Consider the following 15,848-nt stretch of genomic DNA (forward strand, 5'->3'; position numbering starts at 1 on the left):
CTATCTCTTCATTACTTAGTTGTATTTTACAAGGAGCTTTGATCCGTTCTTTTGTTTGGGCCATATTTTTTGTCTCAGCACACCTGTTACATAGTAAGGGATGGAGCCTTAGGTATTTACCAGGGCTGGGCAACCCATGTTGCTGCATTGTGGTGCTATATGTGGGGGGCAGGTCAGAGAGGGAACAATGCTGTGTGCACAGTTCTCTCCTGGCTTTTAGTCACTCCCCCCACTACCCACAAGCAAATCTGGGCTTTTCTGGTGCTGATTCCCAGGTGGGTGGGTTTGTGTACATCCTAAGACCCTGTGAGTCTTTCCAACAAACTCTCTTATGAGGCTGGGAGTTTCTCCCACTGCCACAACTGAAACAGGTTTTTCTAGTCAGAGGTTTTCAGGCTTTATTTCCCTGTGCTGGAATCCTGGGTTTCGAAGTCTATCTCTCTTTCCAGTTGTTCCTCCCAGTTTATCTACAAGCAAATGTGGGACTGCCCAGACTGCCAGCCACCACCTACCTCAGCTTGGTCCTCCAGCTGCTACCTTCCCTCAAGTCCTCTCTTTCTGGCCTGCCCATTTCCACTCCTCCTACTGGTCTGGATGAATGTTTCTTCTTTAACTCCTTGGTTGTGGGACTTCCTTCCATACAGTTCAATTTTCTGACAGTTCTGGTTATTTTTTGCTTTTATATTTGCAGTTGTCCTTCTTTTGGTTGTGTGAGGAGGCAAAGTGGATCTACCTATACCTCCATCTTGGCCAGATGTTCTCTCTGTGTTTCTTCATTCTTTAAAGCAGACTCTTTAAAAAACTTTACACTTCACAGGGCTACTGTGAAGATTGGAAGAGAAAGTGCATGTCAGGCACTTGCCCCCTAGCTGGCACATAGCTGAGCTCATTGCATGGTAGTTTCATTTTCCAGAGTAAAAGGCAGATAAGCATGAAGTCATGTATACTTGGTAACCTGGCTGTTTAGTTATTCTTTAATTTTTATTTTTAATTTAGAATGTGTAGAAAAAGAAAGTTTACACTTACATGCTAATATATAAAAATAGTACATCTAAAAGTTGGTTTATCTTTCATAGAGAAATGAGGCCCAGACAATGGGAGAACTTCTTACTATGTCTGCTAGAATAGCTAGTTTGAGTTCTTCCACTGATACCAGCTCTGGGTGTAAGAAAGTTGGGAGAAGTTGGCCCTAGGGGATTAAAAGCCCTCTGTTCCTGCCTCTCAGGCAGTGCTAGCATATTCCTTCCTGACCTGGTGTCACAATAGCCACAGGCCTGGTCTTGCTCTATAGTCCATGGGGAGAAAGCGATGGTGGTGTAGCAGTGAGCAGTTAAGAGAATTTTTAAGTCTGGGAAGTGTTAAGACAGAGGAGTTCTGATGGCTTTACTCTCACTTCAACTATTAAATAATAAGGTGGCATTCTACCTTTTTTCACCTATGGCTAGGACACCTCACAGTTCAGTGTCCTGGCCATATCTTACTATATGGAAAATTTCAGCTTATAAATCTATCTCCCTCACTAGATGATATCTCTAAATTAAGAGCTATGCCTTTATTTTCATCTTTGTATGTCAGTGAACTTGCATAATACTTAGATTATTATGTTAAACAAACAATTTTTGTTGAACTAAAAACCCTCTGTGGTAGACATTATGTCCATTCAACAGGTAAAGAAATAGAGGACTGGAGATGTAAAACACCATGTTCTACTCAGATTACAACAGCCAGGATATTAATTGAACTCTAAGTGATTCCAAAGTCAATTTTCCACAATGCTGCCTAGGTTAACAAATATTCTTGGGTCATATCAAAAACCAGCCAAGTATACATACTGTGTGGGCAGATTTGCTTCTCTTCCTTGAACTTTCAACATCTCTGCCTTAGCCTATGAGTCAAGTGAGAGGATTTTTAAAGTAAAAGGAAATTCTATACTCATTGGTACTTTTTCTTAAGCTTGTAGAACTAACTGAATTTAGCTTTGATGAAAATTTCTTATTTTCTTCTTAAAATTAAAACTCATCTTTGTGTCATTGAACTCAGCTCAAAAGACATTGGTTTCCAGTGAGAAATGTGTGGTTGTCAGAGAACTGAACATATGTCTGTTCTTTATCCTATTCTTTCATATGACTCTTTCTGCATATTTTTAGTCGTGTCTCATGATATTTTGGTCTTATATTTCATGTCTGTGGAATCTACTGGTAGCTTCTTGCAAGGGATTAACTTCTAGACTCTATAAGGGCAACTAAAAACTTTTCAACTATCAGGAACAGCAACAAAAAAAGCATTTATAGAAAGAAAAAAATTAATGTGCTTAATTTAAACATTCTGCTAATTCTTTCTTCTTTGCATTTCATTCAGGTTGAAATAAGAGACATTGGAGAGATATATAAAATAAGAATAGGACATGATGGAACCAGCAAGCAGCCTGAGTGGAATTTGCAGAGGGTAATGTTTTATATTTTGGGCTTCATAGTTAATGTGAAAAACACAAGCATGATTCTTAACCAATGAGAAAGATAACATATTCCTAATTTTTATAATTAATGTGAACAAAATTTTAAAATCTTGTTTATTTTTCAATTACAGTTGACATACAATATTATATTAGTTTCAGGTATATAATACACTGATTAGACATTATGTAACATACTAAGTGATCACCTCAATAAATCTGGCACCCATTTGATATCACACATAGTTATTAGAATATTATTGATTATATTCCCTCTGCTATACTTTACATCCCTGTGACTATTCTGTAATAATCAACTTCTGCTTTTTATCCCCTTCACCCTTTTCACTTACCCCCCAACCCCCTCCCACCTAGCAACCATCACAATGTTCTCTGTATCTGTGAATATGTTTCTATTCCACTTATTCACTTATTTTCATTTTTAGATTTGTTGATATATTTGTATTTATTGCCAATTTATTATTCATATATTTATCTTTCCCACTGTTCTTGAAAAAGGCCCTTTAACATTTTATGTAATACTGTACTAGTTGGTGGTGATGAACTTCTTTACTTTTTTTTTTTTGGACTGAGAAGCTCTTTATCTGTCCTTCAGTTCTAAATGATAGCTTTGCTGGGTAGAGTAATCTTTGTTGTAGGTCCTTGCTTTTCATCACTTTGAATACTTCTTGCCAATATCTTCTGACCTGCCAAATTTCTGTTAAGAAATCAGCTGACAGTCTTATGGGAGCTTCCTTTCAGGTAACTAACTGTTTTCTCTTTCTGCTTTTAAGATTCTCTCTTTGTTTTTCACCTTTGGCATTTTTAATATAATGTGTGCTTGTGTGGGCCCTTTTGGGTTCATCTTGTTCATCTTGTTCATCTTGAACTTTGTGTTTCCCCAACTTCTATGTCTATTACCTTCACCAGGTTGGGAAAGTTTTCTACCATTATTTTTCACATAGATTTTCAATTCCTTGCTCTCTCTTCTCCTCCTGGCATTTCAGTGAGGCCTAGGCTGATATACTTGAAGTTGTCCCAGAGGCTCCTTATATATCCTTATTTGGGGGATTTTTTTTCTTTTTGCTGGGTGTTATTTTTTTCTTTTCTGACTGGGTGTTATTTGCTTTCTTATCTTCCAACTCTCTGATTTGATCCTCTGCTCTAACTTGATGCATCAACTCCACTGTTGATTCTTCATGTCAGTTAATGTATTCTTTACTTCCATTTTTATGTTTTATGTTGTTTTTATGTTTCTAGTTCTAGTTTTATGTTTTCTATCTCTTTGTTGAAGTTCTTACTAAGTTCATCCATGCCTCCCTTAAGTTTATTGAGCATCTTTATAACCAGTGTTTTGAACTCTGCATTTACTAGATTGCTTGTCTCCATTTTGTTTATTTCTTTTTATGGAGTTTTGTTCTGTTCTTTCATCTGGGACATATTTCTTTGCCTCATCATTTTGGCAGCCTCCCTGTGTTTGTTTCTATGTATTGTGTAAAGCTTCTCTGTGTCCCAGGCCAGTAGAGTAGCCTTATGTATTAGTTTTCCAGTTGGGTCCAGAGGAACAGTCTCTCTGCTAGCTTGAGCTGGCTTCTCCAGGGGTGTTTCTAGTTTGGGTTGTGTACACCTTTCTGTTGTAGTTGAGCCCTGGTTCCTGATGGCATATAGGTGGGTGATATTGACCCTCAGGTTTACTGACTATCAAAACCAGCTGTGACTATAGTAGAATGCTATTGTGAGGGGTTGACCACATAGAGTTGGATTTGTTTTAGTGAGGCTCTGATGTCTGCCAAGTTTATTTTTTGTATGCATCATTTGTGATGCTAAGTATATGATGCTCCTTTGTGATCTGAAGCCTGCCACCAGATGTGTTGATTCTGGGGCCTCTTGGCAGGCCTAGTTCAGTTATATCTTGGAGTGGTTATGCTACGAACTGAGGCCAGTTGAATTAGCGCTGGGCTTGGGGCCACTTAGCAAGAGGCATTGTGAGAGCAGCCACTTCTTGTTTGCAATTTGTGGACCTTTGAGAAATTTTAGGAAAGTCTACAGTGCATGCTCCAGCTGGCCATTTGTATGACTTAGCCTTGAAACTAGGCTAGGGCTAGGTGTGTGAAATGGCTGGAACAGGGTCTCAGAGAATCAACAGGGTGGGATGAGAGTGGTATTAGCCTGGTTAGTGGACTTTTAGATGTGGCTCCTGCCTGTGCCTATAGTCTGGCTTGGGGGAAGGCCTAACAGTGAGACAATGTCTCCTACTGGCATTTTATTCCTAGAGAGAGATGCCCTCTAATACTTGCCCTGAAATCAGATAATTGATTTCCTCCCCAGTATCCCTAGCACTTTTTGAGCTGCTGTGCCTTCTCAGAGCTTAATGCTCATATTTGTGACTAAGTCAGTCTGTTATTGGGCCTTAAAAGGGTGCCTAGGTCTACAGAAGCCCCCTATCTCACCTGCATGAAATTCCTGTTGAGTTTCACAGCCAGGTATGGTGAGGGCTTCTCTTCCCAGCACTAGAGAGGAATTCTCTTTCTAGCATGGTGCTTTCAGCTGGGGATCCCAGTGTGGGGCTTGTATCCTCACTCTTCAGGGGTTGCTGTGCAGATGAGATATTCCTGCCAGTTCTTAACTGCCACACATGGGAATGGGCCCAGCCCATTTGGCATCTCTTGTCCTCCTACTAGTCTTGACATGGCTTCTTTATATCCTTAGTTGTAGGAGTTCTGTTCACCTAGTCTTCAGGTAGTTGTCAAGTGTGGTTATTCCACAATTTAGGTGTAATTTTGATATAGCCCTGGGAGGAAAGAGCAAGCATAGCATTTACCTACTCTGCCATCTTGACAAGAGGCCCTGTTGCTTTCTGTCTTATATCCACATAGAAATGAGTAAAATCGTATGGCACTTGTCTTTTCCTTTAGCTTAATACTTTCAAGATCTATCTATGTTGTTGCAAATGGTAGTATTTCATCCTTACTTATGAGTAAGTAGTATTCCATTGCATGTATGTAACAATGTCTTCTTTTTCTAATCATCCATTAGAGAACACTTAGGTTGTTTCTATGTCTCAGCTACAGTGTATAATTTTTCAATGGACATAGAGATACGTGTATTTTTATGAAGAAATATTTTCAGGTTTTTCAGGTAGATACCGAGGGAGGAGAGTGTTGGATAATGTGGCAGCTCTATTCTTAATTTTTTGAGGAATCCATAGCCTGTTTTTCATAGTGACTCTACCAATTTACATTCTACCAGCAGTTCCTTTTCTCCATATCCTCTTCAGCAGTTGCTATTTCTTACCTTATTGATAATAGACATTATAACATGTGTGAGGTGGTATCTCATTGTGGTTTTATTTGCATTTCCCTTATAGCTAGTAGAGTTAAGCATTTTTCATATAGCTGTCATATGAGCTATTTTTAAAGCTGTAAATTTGAGATTGCTGCCAGTGGGCTTTTAAGCTAATGGGTTTCTTTCTTCTGGGAAGAAATAATCAACTCAGGGACAATATACAGAGGCCATCTTTGACTAAGTTATATAATAGTTCCACATCTGGAAGTATGACTGATGTTTGTATGAATCCAATAATAGTTAAAAAGCATATAAGGGTTTATATGATTTAGAAAATGACTAGCTTATGTGCTGATCCATTCTTTTGAGCTCTCCAGGGCTATGGAGAGCTCCTGGAGAGGTGATCAACATGTGATCCCAAGGAAACATTTTAACCTAGAAAAGTGAATTATTGGGTTATGATGATATAGCAAGAGAAAATGAACTTGTCATTGTTCTGTCCTTAGCCTTTGCAAGGACACAAAATTAGAATCGACCATGATTTCTGCTTTCGATTTGGGTAAAGAAAAAATAAAGTAGCAAACATAGGCCAGATGACACTCAATTGGAGTGTCATCTTACACTAAAAGGTTGTGAGTTTGACTACCAGTCAGGACACATGCCTACGTTGCAGGCTCAATCCCTGGTGGGGTGCATGTGAGAGGCAATTAATCAATGTTCCTTTCCCTTTCTCAAATAATAGACATATCCTTAGGTAAAGACTTAAAAAAATTAAAAAGTAGAAAATGAAATAATTAGAGGGCAATTAAAAGCTTGTTGGGGACCACTCTTCCTGGTTTCAGGAATTGTAACTACCCCCCATAGCTAAAGATGAGCAAGCCACAAGGAGACAAAGCTTGTCTCTGGTAGCAAATGCTACCTCAGTTTCCTCCCCTTGCCCCCAAAGCATGGTCAGAAATCAATGACAGGTCAGACTCCTCACAGAGAGAGGGGCAACCTAAGGCAGACTCGATCACTTCGGAGGCCATCATGGAAGGACTCGGGGGGCTACAACTAAGAGGGAACAATGGACCCTGGCCCCCCAGCTATGTGGCATAGCCTGAGTCCCCATGTCCTCTGGGAAAAGCACTTCCTGGCTCTAATCCACTTAAGCCTGAAATCCTGATGGGGAAGGGTGCAGCTCCTTGCCTTGCTAGAATGGTATCCAGTGAGAAATCTGGCATAAGAAAGAATTCCTAAAAATCCTGTGAAACCTGCTTTGCTAAGAGTGTTTTCATTCATATGTTAAGGGTCCAAGCAGGAAATGAGTATGTCTGCCATAATTTCTGCAAACTCCCTTTCCTGACAGACACTGACTCAGACTAAGCCCTCAGATTTCTTTGAAATGTTATCTACTGTTTGATCCTTACTGCCTGTATTCCTGTGTATTATAACCCAATAAAAGCCCCTGGAGGAAGGGGCTCCTGGCCTTTTTCCTCTGAGAAACTGGCCACCTCTCCTCCCCAGCAGATCATTTCTTGGTAGTGCTTACTTTCATCTGTGGCTGATGGGGAGACTTGAGGACAAAGTCACCCCCACAAAGGCTGAGCTACATGTTCAGGCTCTAATGACAGTAGGTTTCTAATAGGAAAGATACATGTGTGTCCTAAGGCAACTTAGAAGGGTTTTTCCACAAGGACTTTAAAAAGTGGAGATGTGTGAATAAGGGTAGAGTGGGGAGAGATGGTGAGTGGAAAGTGTTTTGAAGATTGTATATTTCTGTTTTCAGTGCTGCACATAAATTATTGTGAAATACTGTAAAATTATATATATATGTGTGTGTGTGTATATATATATGTATATATATATGTATGTATGTATATATAATGTTTTGTTCCTTAATGAGAGGGAAAATGTCTACTTGCAAAGCTGAAGCAGATCACTTGTTTTTGAATGGTTTTTATTTTTTATTCATTGATATGAGAGAGAGAGAGGGGGAGAGAAAGAGAGAGAGAAAACAATTTGTTGTTCCACTTATTTATGCATTCATTGGTTGATTCTTGTATGTGCTCTGACTAGTGATTGAACCCCCAACTTTGGCATATTGGGATGATGCTTTAACCAACTGAGCTACCCAACTCAAGTTGAATTTGTCATATACAAGTTATATGACCTTGTTTAAGTAAAGTCAGTAGATAAATACACTGACAAATCTTTTATGACCATGTCTTCTCAGGTGTACATAAAGAATTCTGGGTATATGACTACCATCTTCTGTCTGATAATTAAATTTTAGTTATTATTTCTTTTCCCAATTTTTCAATTGCACTGCAAATTTATCCCTATGCCAGATAATTTCAGCTCATCTATATGCACTGCCCAGGAGAACAATGCAGTAGTCTTTATAACTTTTATATATTCCTCTTAATCAATATATCCCTTTTTATAGGACTTTTTTCTCTCTCTTACTGGGACTAGTATGGTTCTAGGCAAATTAATTCCACATTTTAAGACAGATCAGAATCAAGATAATTTTCCTTTTGTTTCAGTGTGTCTGGGTGGGAGGAAGAGAGCAACGGTTCAATCCTTCATGGCTTTGGGTGTTAAAATACAAATAGCACAGAAGCATAGAGGTGTACACAGTCGTACTCATTGTCAGAGTCGTTCATCAAGTACTGCTAGAGCATGCCCTATGTGGGAGTTTCTGCTAGAAGTCTGAGCTTGCCAACATGACTCAGATGTAGTTCTTGTCTTCCAAAAGTTCATTCCATAATTAACCCAACTATAAACTAGTGGTTTAATCCTCCTTCAAGTTTTAATTTTGTCATATCTTAGTGAAAATGCCTCTCTCACTATGTCTGCCTTTCAAAAGAATTATTGAAAGAGGTAAATTGATTTTTTTTTCATTCTCTCAGATTCTGAGCAGAAAGATTGGGTAACCTGATGGAGGTGTTATAACCTCAGTGTGTTCATTTAGACATTGTAAATACCATTCTATGTCTGTTGTATTCATCTATCTTTAGGACATATATTGAACTACTTGGTTAAAATTTCTTAAAATAATTCAAGAATTTTAGGTTTCTAAGAAACCAAGAGTGAGTTTTCACGGTAATGTATTCTGGTGAAACAGCTAGTACTCACAGCTGTAAATCAGCAGGGGGAGCTCAGCAAACAAACTTAAGTTTCTACTGAAGCCAGTTCTAAAGCTGCTTCTGTTATTTTAGGAAATTAAAAGCAAGTGCTGAATATTTTATATGAAAAAGACACTGCTGCTTTATAAACATTTTATTTGCTTATTTATTTTAGGAGGAAAATGAGGGTATGTTTTAATGAAAAAATAATTTTGGAAACTCACCCTTTTTCTTTTTCCACATCTATCTCAACATAAGGAAGGTTTGGCTTTAGAGCTTCATATCAGTGCATTTTTTCTCAGCTATACTGACTCTTTGATATCACATTTCACAGCTCTGTGTCAGAGCTAAAGCAAAAGTTAGGGCTTCGGGTTGTTTTTGTCTAGAACAGTGATTTTCAACCTTTTTCACCTCATGACACCTATAATCTAATTAGTAAAATTATGGGGCACACCAAAATAATATTTTTTACTCATCTGACAAAAAGTAGATATAATTTTAATTTACTCACACCAGGAGGGTATGGTCATGTATAATTTCTTTATTTGTTTGTTTGACAATTTAAGGGGAAAAAAGGTCAAAGTCCCTGACTAAAATAATCAGGGATGGCATATTTTAAAAATCTTGAAGAATGCCGGAGTGCTGCCGCTTACTGATTGAAAATCACTGGTCTAGAAGTGTGCTAGATGATGCCCCAATATGAAAGTGAAAAGGAAATACCATTTTGAAAAAGAAAATGTTTGGTTCTGTAATGATCAAAGGATATCTTTTATGGACTAGGAAAATCTGAAAGTCTTACATTATTAGAATGTACACCATGAGGATTTCCCACAATAGGTGATGTCTTGTTTATACCCAATGAGTTTCTTGTGATGAACAGTGAGAGTCCTTATGGGATGCTATTGTGTGGGGGAAGCCAGTTTCACAAGTAGTTGTTAAAATGATTCCTGATGTCCCAAGTTAAAATCGGTGAAAACATTTTTTCTTAACATTTAGTTTTTCATCGAGGAATAGCTGCCCCATTTCAAATGCTCTGGCAATTTGGGGCTGTTGGTCTAGTATTATGCAACATTTGAAAGTATTGTTTTTTCTTGATCATACTTTAGGTATCTTTTTGGAGGTCTGACTTGCTATTGAAAGCCACATTAATACACTTTAACCAATTGTGCTAGCTAGCTTCCAAAATACTGACATAAGTTATTAATCTGAGTCACTGAATTGATTCCACTAATATGGCCCAAAATAAAATGGCTATAATGGAACATAGTCATATAGTAATAAGCAGTGAATATCGAGAAAAGGGAAGACAGGAATCTAGTTTGGCAAATACTATCATGTAAAACTAAATATTGTTTTTTAATCTTGGAGTTTCTATTTTCTTCTCTGATATTTACTTTGACTATTTCAAATTGAGGTAAGTAACTTTAGGCTTAGAATCAGAGGATGTGAATGATGTTTAATTTCTAAAAAGTCATTTAATCACTTTTCTTCTCAGTTTCCCTGTAGTAAAATAGGGCTCAGCAATACTTGCCCTATCCCACAAGCTGTGAATATAAAAGCAAAAAAAATTAAATAGAACTTAATCAAAACTCTTGTAGCACCAACCCAATCAGCTGCTCCCTCAATATTTGTCATCTGAGTAGGTGGTACCTCCATTTACCTAGTTATCAAGTCAGAGCTCTATAATTTTTTCTGGATTGTTTTTATTTCCTGAAGCTCCAAAATCCAACCACTCAGAAATCTCCTGCTGACACTATCACTTAAAAATATCTTGAGTTAGTCTGTTTTTTCCTCAATATATTGTCATCACTTTAGTCCATGCAGCCATATTTTCTCTCCTCTTTATTGAAAAAGTCTAAAATAATTTTTCAGAGTCTTTTATTTTTTCTCTTACTATCCCATTTCTAAAGAGCAGCCAGACTTATCTTTTAAAAACACCAATCAGATTGTATCTTTTACCTGTTTAGTCTGTCTCTTGCCCACCTCTTTGACCTCTTTTCAAACCACTCTGCCTCTGCCCCTTATGCCCAAGACACCATGGTATCCTGCCTCACCGTGGCTTTTGCCACAATCTGAAGTAAGCTACTAGTTGCTTTTGATCATATCAGCCTGGTTTCTTTTCTTTATAACATATCCCTTGTCTGACATTTCTTTTTGTTTACTGACTAGTGGATACTAGAAGCTAAGCAATGTGAGAACAGAAACTTTGTGTTATTCAGTGTTGTAATCCCAACACCTAGAATAGTACCTAGTATATAGTAGATATTAGGTAAGTATTTGGAGAATGAATTAATGAAGTGTAATATATTTAACAAGTCTTTATAATATGTGTGAATAATATACTTTGTAAAGTATGAGTTCAAAATGAAGGGACATCACAGAGCCTTGCTGAGTGTTTAGGGAATGGGAGGTAACACTATAGAGAAGCATTGGTGTGTATGGGTGGCAGAGAAAGAAACAAAGCCTGGAAAGTTTTGGAGGCTTGGCCGATTCACACAGAGTTGGCCCATTCAAGGCCAGAACACCCCTCCCTAACTCTTGGCCGAGGGTTTTCTCCAAGTGTCTGGACTACGCATAACTTGGATAAATTGACTCAAATAGAATAGGAACTCTCTACAAGTTTCTTGATTCTTTTGAGCCTTTAAATGGAAGTTAGAAATAGATTTCGGTGCGTTTATTATTTTTAAACGGCTACATCTCATTGATATACTGACCTGCTTGAAATGAGCTTCAGGCCGTTTTGGGATTAGCTAAACTAGAAATTACTTTATTTATTTATTTTTGAAGTTTGAAAGCATCTTGTAACTGTTTGTAGTTCTCTTTATTTTTAGTTACAGCTTACTTTCAGGATTCTAGAAAGAACCATGGGTAAAAAAGCAAGTTTTGATATGCAGTAAGAAAAATAGTTTGCTTTTGAGGATTTTCTAGTCCAATGAACAGCAGGAAGTACCAGCTTTTTCTTCTCACAAAATCTCCAGTCTGGTGTTTAATCTCAAAAGACTCCAGCAGTTTACACAAATATTTTAAAAGTTGTGCCAGCTTATTTGAACCAAAGATAAAATCTTGCATTTGATAATTCTTCAGTCAATTGTAAATACTGTAATTGATCATTCTTGTATAGTACTTCTGGCAAATAGGGTGTTATCATAAGGAATAGTATAAAAAATAAGTAGACTTAGAGTCAAGCTTTGACTTTGTACCTTATTTGTAAGAACACTTAGAATATCCTCTGAAAACACACTTAAATTTTCTTTTATTTTTATATTTCCAAGTCTAAAAAGAAAGTATTAATAACCTGCCCTAACTACCAAATCTAGTATAATAAATACTCTACCAGGAATATCCAACTGTTTGGTGTCTCTGGGTCACACTGGAAGAGGAAGAGTTGTGTTGAGTCACACACTAAATATACAAACACTAGTGAAAACTAGTGAACCAAAATAGTTTTAAGTAAATTTACAATTTTGTGTCGGGCTGCAATCATAGCCATACGGGGCTACATGTGACTATGGGCTGCAGGTTGGATACTCCTGCAATGAGTGCCCAATAAATGTATTGGTGACCATTTGCCTTTGTTATTTTTTTAAGTATTAGATAAATTAAATATATAATACAAATAGAAGTATTACACATTTCTTGTTTTATAGAACAGAACTATGATATTTTAGAGTGGATTCTAAAAGCATTTTCTCAACTCTTCTCATCCTAGGTACATTTTTTATTTTTATATCCAGAGACCAACAGACAACTAGTGACAAGTTTAGTTCTCAGAATTTTTTTGTTGATTTGGTTTTATATCATTTCTCCTCCAAGAAACGTTAAGATAAATTTAGAATTAATATATGCTAGGAGTGTTTCCTAGAACAAAGTAGAATATAAATGTAGGTGGTTGTAATTACTGTTGGTTCTCAATTACATTTAGTCTCAGTCCTAACAGGCAGGAAAGAAAGATGTGGAGCTTGGGCGAAGGAGGTGGGCAGCCGGCCACCCTGCTCTTGTGATCTGGTTGGTGTGTTCCAGCCGCAGTGATGGCTCTCTCTCTGAACTTCCTGGACCTGATTCTTACTCCTTTGGGTGCCATGATTGGCATGAAAGATAGGCACTAAGGACATGTATGGAAAGGCTACAGGGCCATCTCTGAAATGCTAAGTAGAGAGGACATTAGCAGAAGAGTAAACCCATGGAGGGGAGTTAGGACAGTGATAGTCCCTGTTTATAGAAGTTTATAGAAATGGACCTCCTTTCTCTTATGTATTCCTGCCTGATGTTACAAATGGTCAGAATGGGAACTTAGAAAAAAGTATGCGAGGATTATACGACTAGGAATGTAAGAGACGAAAAGTATTGGGGAGCTCTATGGAAGGGGATGGGATAAGTGAAAAAGAAAGGTTAAAAGATGGCTTGGCTTTGCCTTCTCATAGACTTGAAAGATCTCTTTCTTTTGAAGTTAGGGTATTGGCTTTTATTTATTTATTTGCTTATTTATTTATACATTTTTAAAACATTTTATTTATTTATCTTTAGAGGGGAAGGGAAGGAGAGAAGGAGAGAAATATCAATGTATGGTTGCCTCTCGTGAGTCCCCTGCTGGGAACTGGCCTGCAACCCAGGCATGTGCCCTGACTGGGAATCGAACTGCGATTGTGTGGTTCGCAGGCCCACGCTCAATCCACTGAGCCACACCAGCCAGGGCTATTTATACATTTTTAAAAATTGTTGTTCAAGTACAGTTGTCTCCATTTCCCCCTAACCACTCCCTACCTCCCCACCCATCCCCACCTCCCACCTTAATTCAATCCCCTTTGGCTTTGTCCATGTGACATTTATATATGTTCTTTGAAGACCCTTACCCTATTTCCCCCAATTATTCCTCTTCTCCCTCCCCTATGTTTACTGTCAGTTTGTTTTTTATTTCATCATCTCTGGTTATGTTGCTAGTTTGTTTTGTTGATTAGGTTTCACTTATAGGTGAGATCGTATGGTATTTGTCATTCACTGCCTGGCTTATTTCAATTAGCATAATGCTCCCCAGTTTCATCCATACTGTAGCAAACAGTGGGAGCCTCTTCTTTTTTTCTGCTAAGTAGTACTTCATTGTGCAAATGTACCATTATTTTTTGATCCATTCATTTACTGATGGGTGTTTATCTGTTTATGAAAAAACACTCAGCAAAGTGGGGTAGAGGGAGAATACTAAACATAATAAAGGTTATGTGTGAGCAACCTGTAGGCAACAGCCTACTCAATAAGCAAAAACTAAGAGCTCTCCCACTACGGTCAGGAATAATACAAGGGTGTCCACTTTCACCATGTCTATTCAATATAGTATTGGAAGTTCTAGGCATGGCTATCAGACAAAAAGAAATAAAAGGCATCCAAATTGGTAAATAGAAAACAAAACTATCATTGTTTACATATGACATGATAGTGTACATAGAAAACCTTATAGACTCCACCAAAAAACTATTCAACCTAATAAGTGAATTTGGCAAAGCAGCAGGATACAAAGGCAATATTCAGAAATCAAAGGGATTTTTAGTACACCAACAATGAAATATCAGAAACAGAAATCAGGGGAAAAATTCCACTTGCTATAGCAACAAGAAAAATAAACACCTAAGAATAAAAAACCTAACCAAGGAGGTAAAAGACCTATACTCAGAAAACTACACAACTCTGAAGAAAGAAATTAAGGAAGACACAAATATATACAAACATATACCATGTTCATGGATTGGAAGAATTAACGTCATCAAAAGTCCATACTACCCAAAGCAATTTATAGATTCAATGCAATGCCTTTAAAATACCAATGACGTATTTGACAAAGATAGAACAAACATTTCAAAAATTTACATGGAACCATAAAAAATCCCAAATAACTGCAGCAATTTTGAGAAAGAAGAACAAAGTTGGAAGGATCACAAAACCTGATATTAAACTGTGTTACAAGGCCACAGTAGTCCAAACAACCTGGTACTAGAATAAAAACAGACACAGAATCAATGGAACAGGATAGAGAGCCCATAAATAAACCTGAGTCTCTATGGTCAATTAATATTCAGCAAAGGGAACAGAAGCATAAAGTGCAGTAAAAATAGCTTCTTCAACAAATAGTGTTGGAAGATCTGGACCCAGGTTTTGCTTTTTGTTTATGAACCTCTTGACTAATGTAGAGAATTCAGAGTACGGTTCAGAAGAGAGGTAGCAGGAGAAGTTCCTGCAGACTGGCCTAGTGGGGGGAGAGGCAAAGGGGGACTTTCTCTGTCATCCTAAATTGTCCAGGTCATTCTGCCAAAGACTCAGGGATTTAGAATAGAATATCTCTCTTTGATAAAAAAAGAAAAACCAAGCATTTGGCTCAAATTTTCCTTATGCCATCTCTAGCAGTGAGGAACCACAAGCAATCCCAAATAACAGTTAAGAATTCTGATTTTATTTCTGTGATTAATTTTGATACTACTACTATTACCACCACTAGCAACAAACTTTTATTGAGTACTCAAGAGTATAAATCATCACGTTTAATCCTTTACCACAGCAAAGAACATCATATTATCCCAAGTGAAGATATGGAAGTTGGTTTTTGAATTGATGATAAACAATTTTTAATATCGCATAACTATCACATAGATTTTAAAAAGGGTGGTCTGACACCACGACACACATACCACCCTCTTACTGTCAACTGGGAAAATCAGATATTCTAAAATGTATCTATTTCACAGTATTCCTGGTTATGTCACAACCCACACTTGGGATAGCTCTGGTTTGGGAAATAATCTATTTGTATTTCCTATAACATGTTTTCAATCTCATTTTATTACATAAAGCACTTTTGCTCTAAAACATTCCATATTCAGCTTGGTCAGACAAGTACAATGACACCTGAAGGACCTAAAGATCACAGGTGGTCATGTAACATTTTTACCCAAGATCATACAGCTACTAAGTAGCAGGACCAGGACATAAATCACGTTCTTTTGATCCAAACCCAGGTT

At 37.5% G+C, this 15,848-nt stretch overlaps 1 protein-coding gene across 1 annotated transcript in view; it reads left to right on the forward strand.

Annotated features, from left to right (window-relative positions):
- RP1 (RP1 axonemal microtubule associated) overlaps positions 1–15,848 on the forward strand; it is a 301,141-nt gene that overhangs the window by 163,417 nt on the left and 121,876 nt on the right. Inside the window, exon 20 of the mRNA XM_037031824.1 lies at positions 2,359–2,445. Coding sequence (XP_036887719.1) covers positions 2,359–2,445 — 87 coding nt within the window. The remainder of the gene's footprint in view (positions 1–2,358; positions 2,446–15,848) is intronic.

Source organism: Sturnira hondurensis, unplaced genomic scaffold (genome assembly GCF_014824575.4).
Source record: "Sturnira hondurensis isolate 20B ecotype Veracruz unplaced genomic scaffold, ASM1482457v3 Scaffold0021209, whole genome shotgun sequence".
Classification (NCBI taxonomy): Eukaryota; Metazoa; Chordata; class Mammalia; order Chiroptera; family Phyllostomidae; genus Sturnira; species Sturnira hondurensis.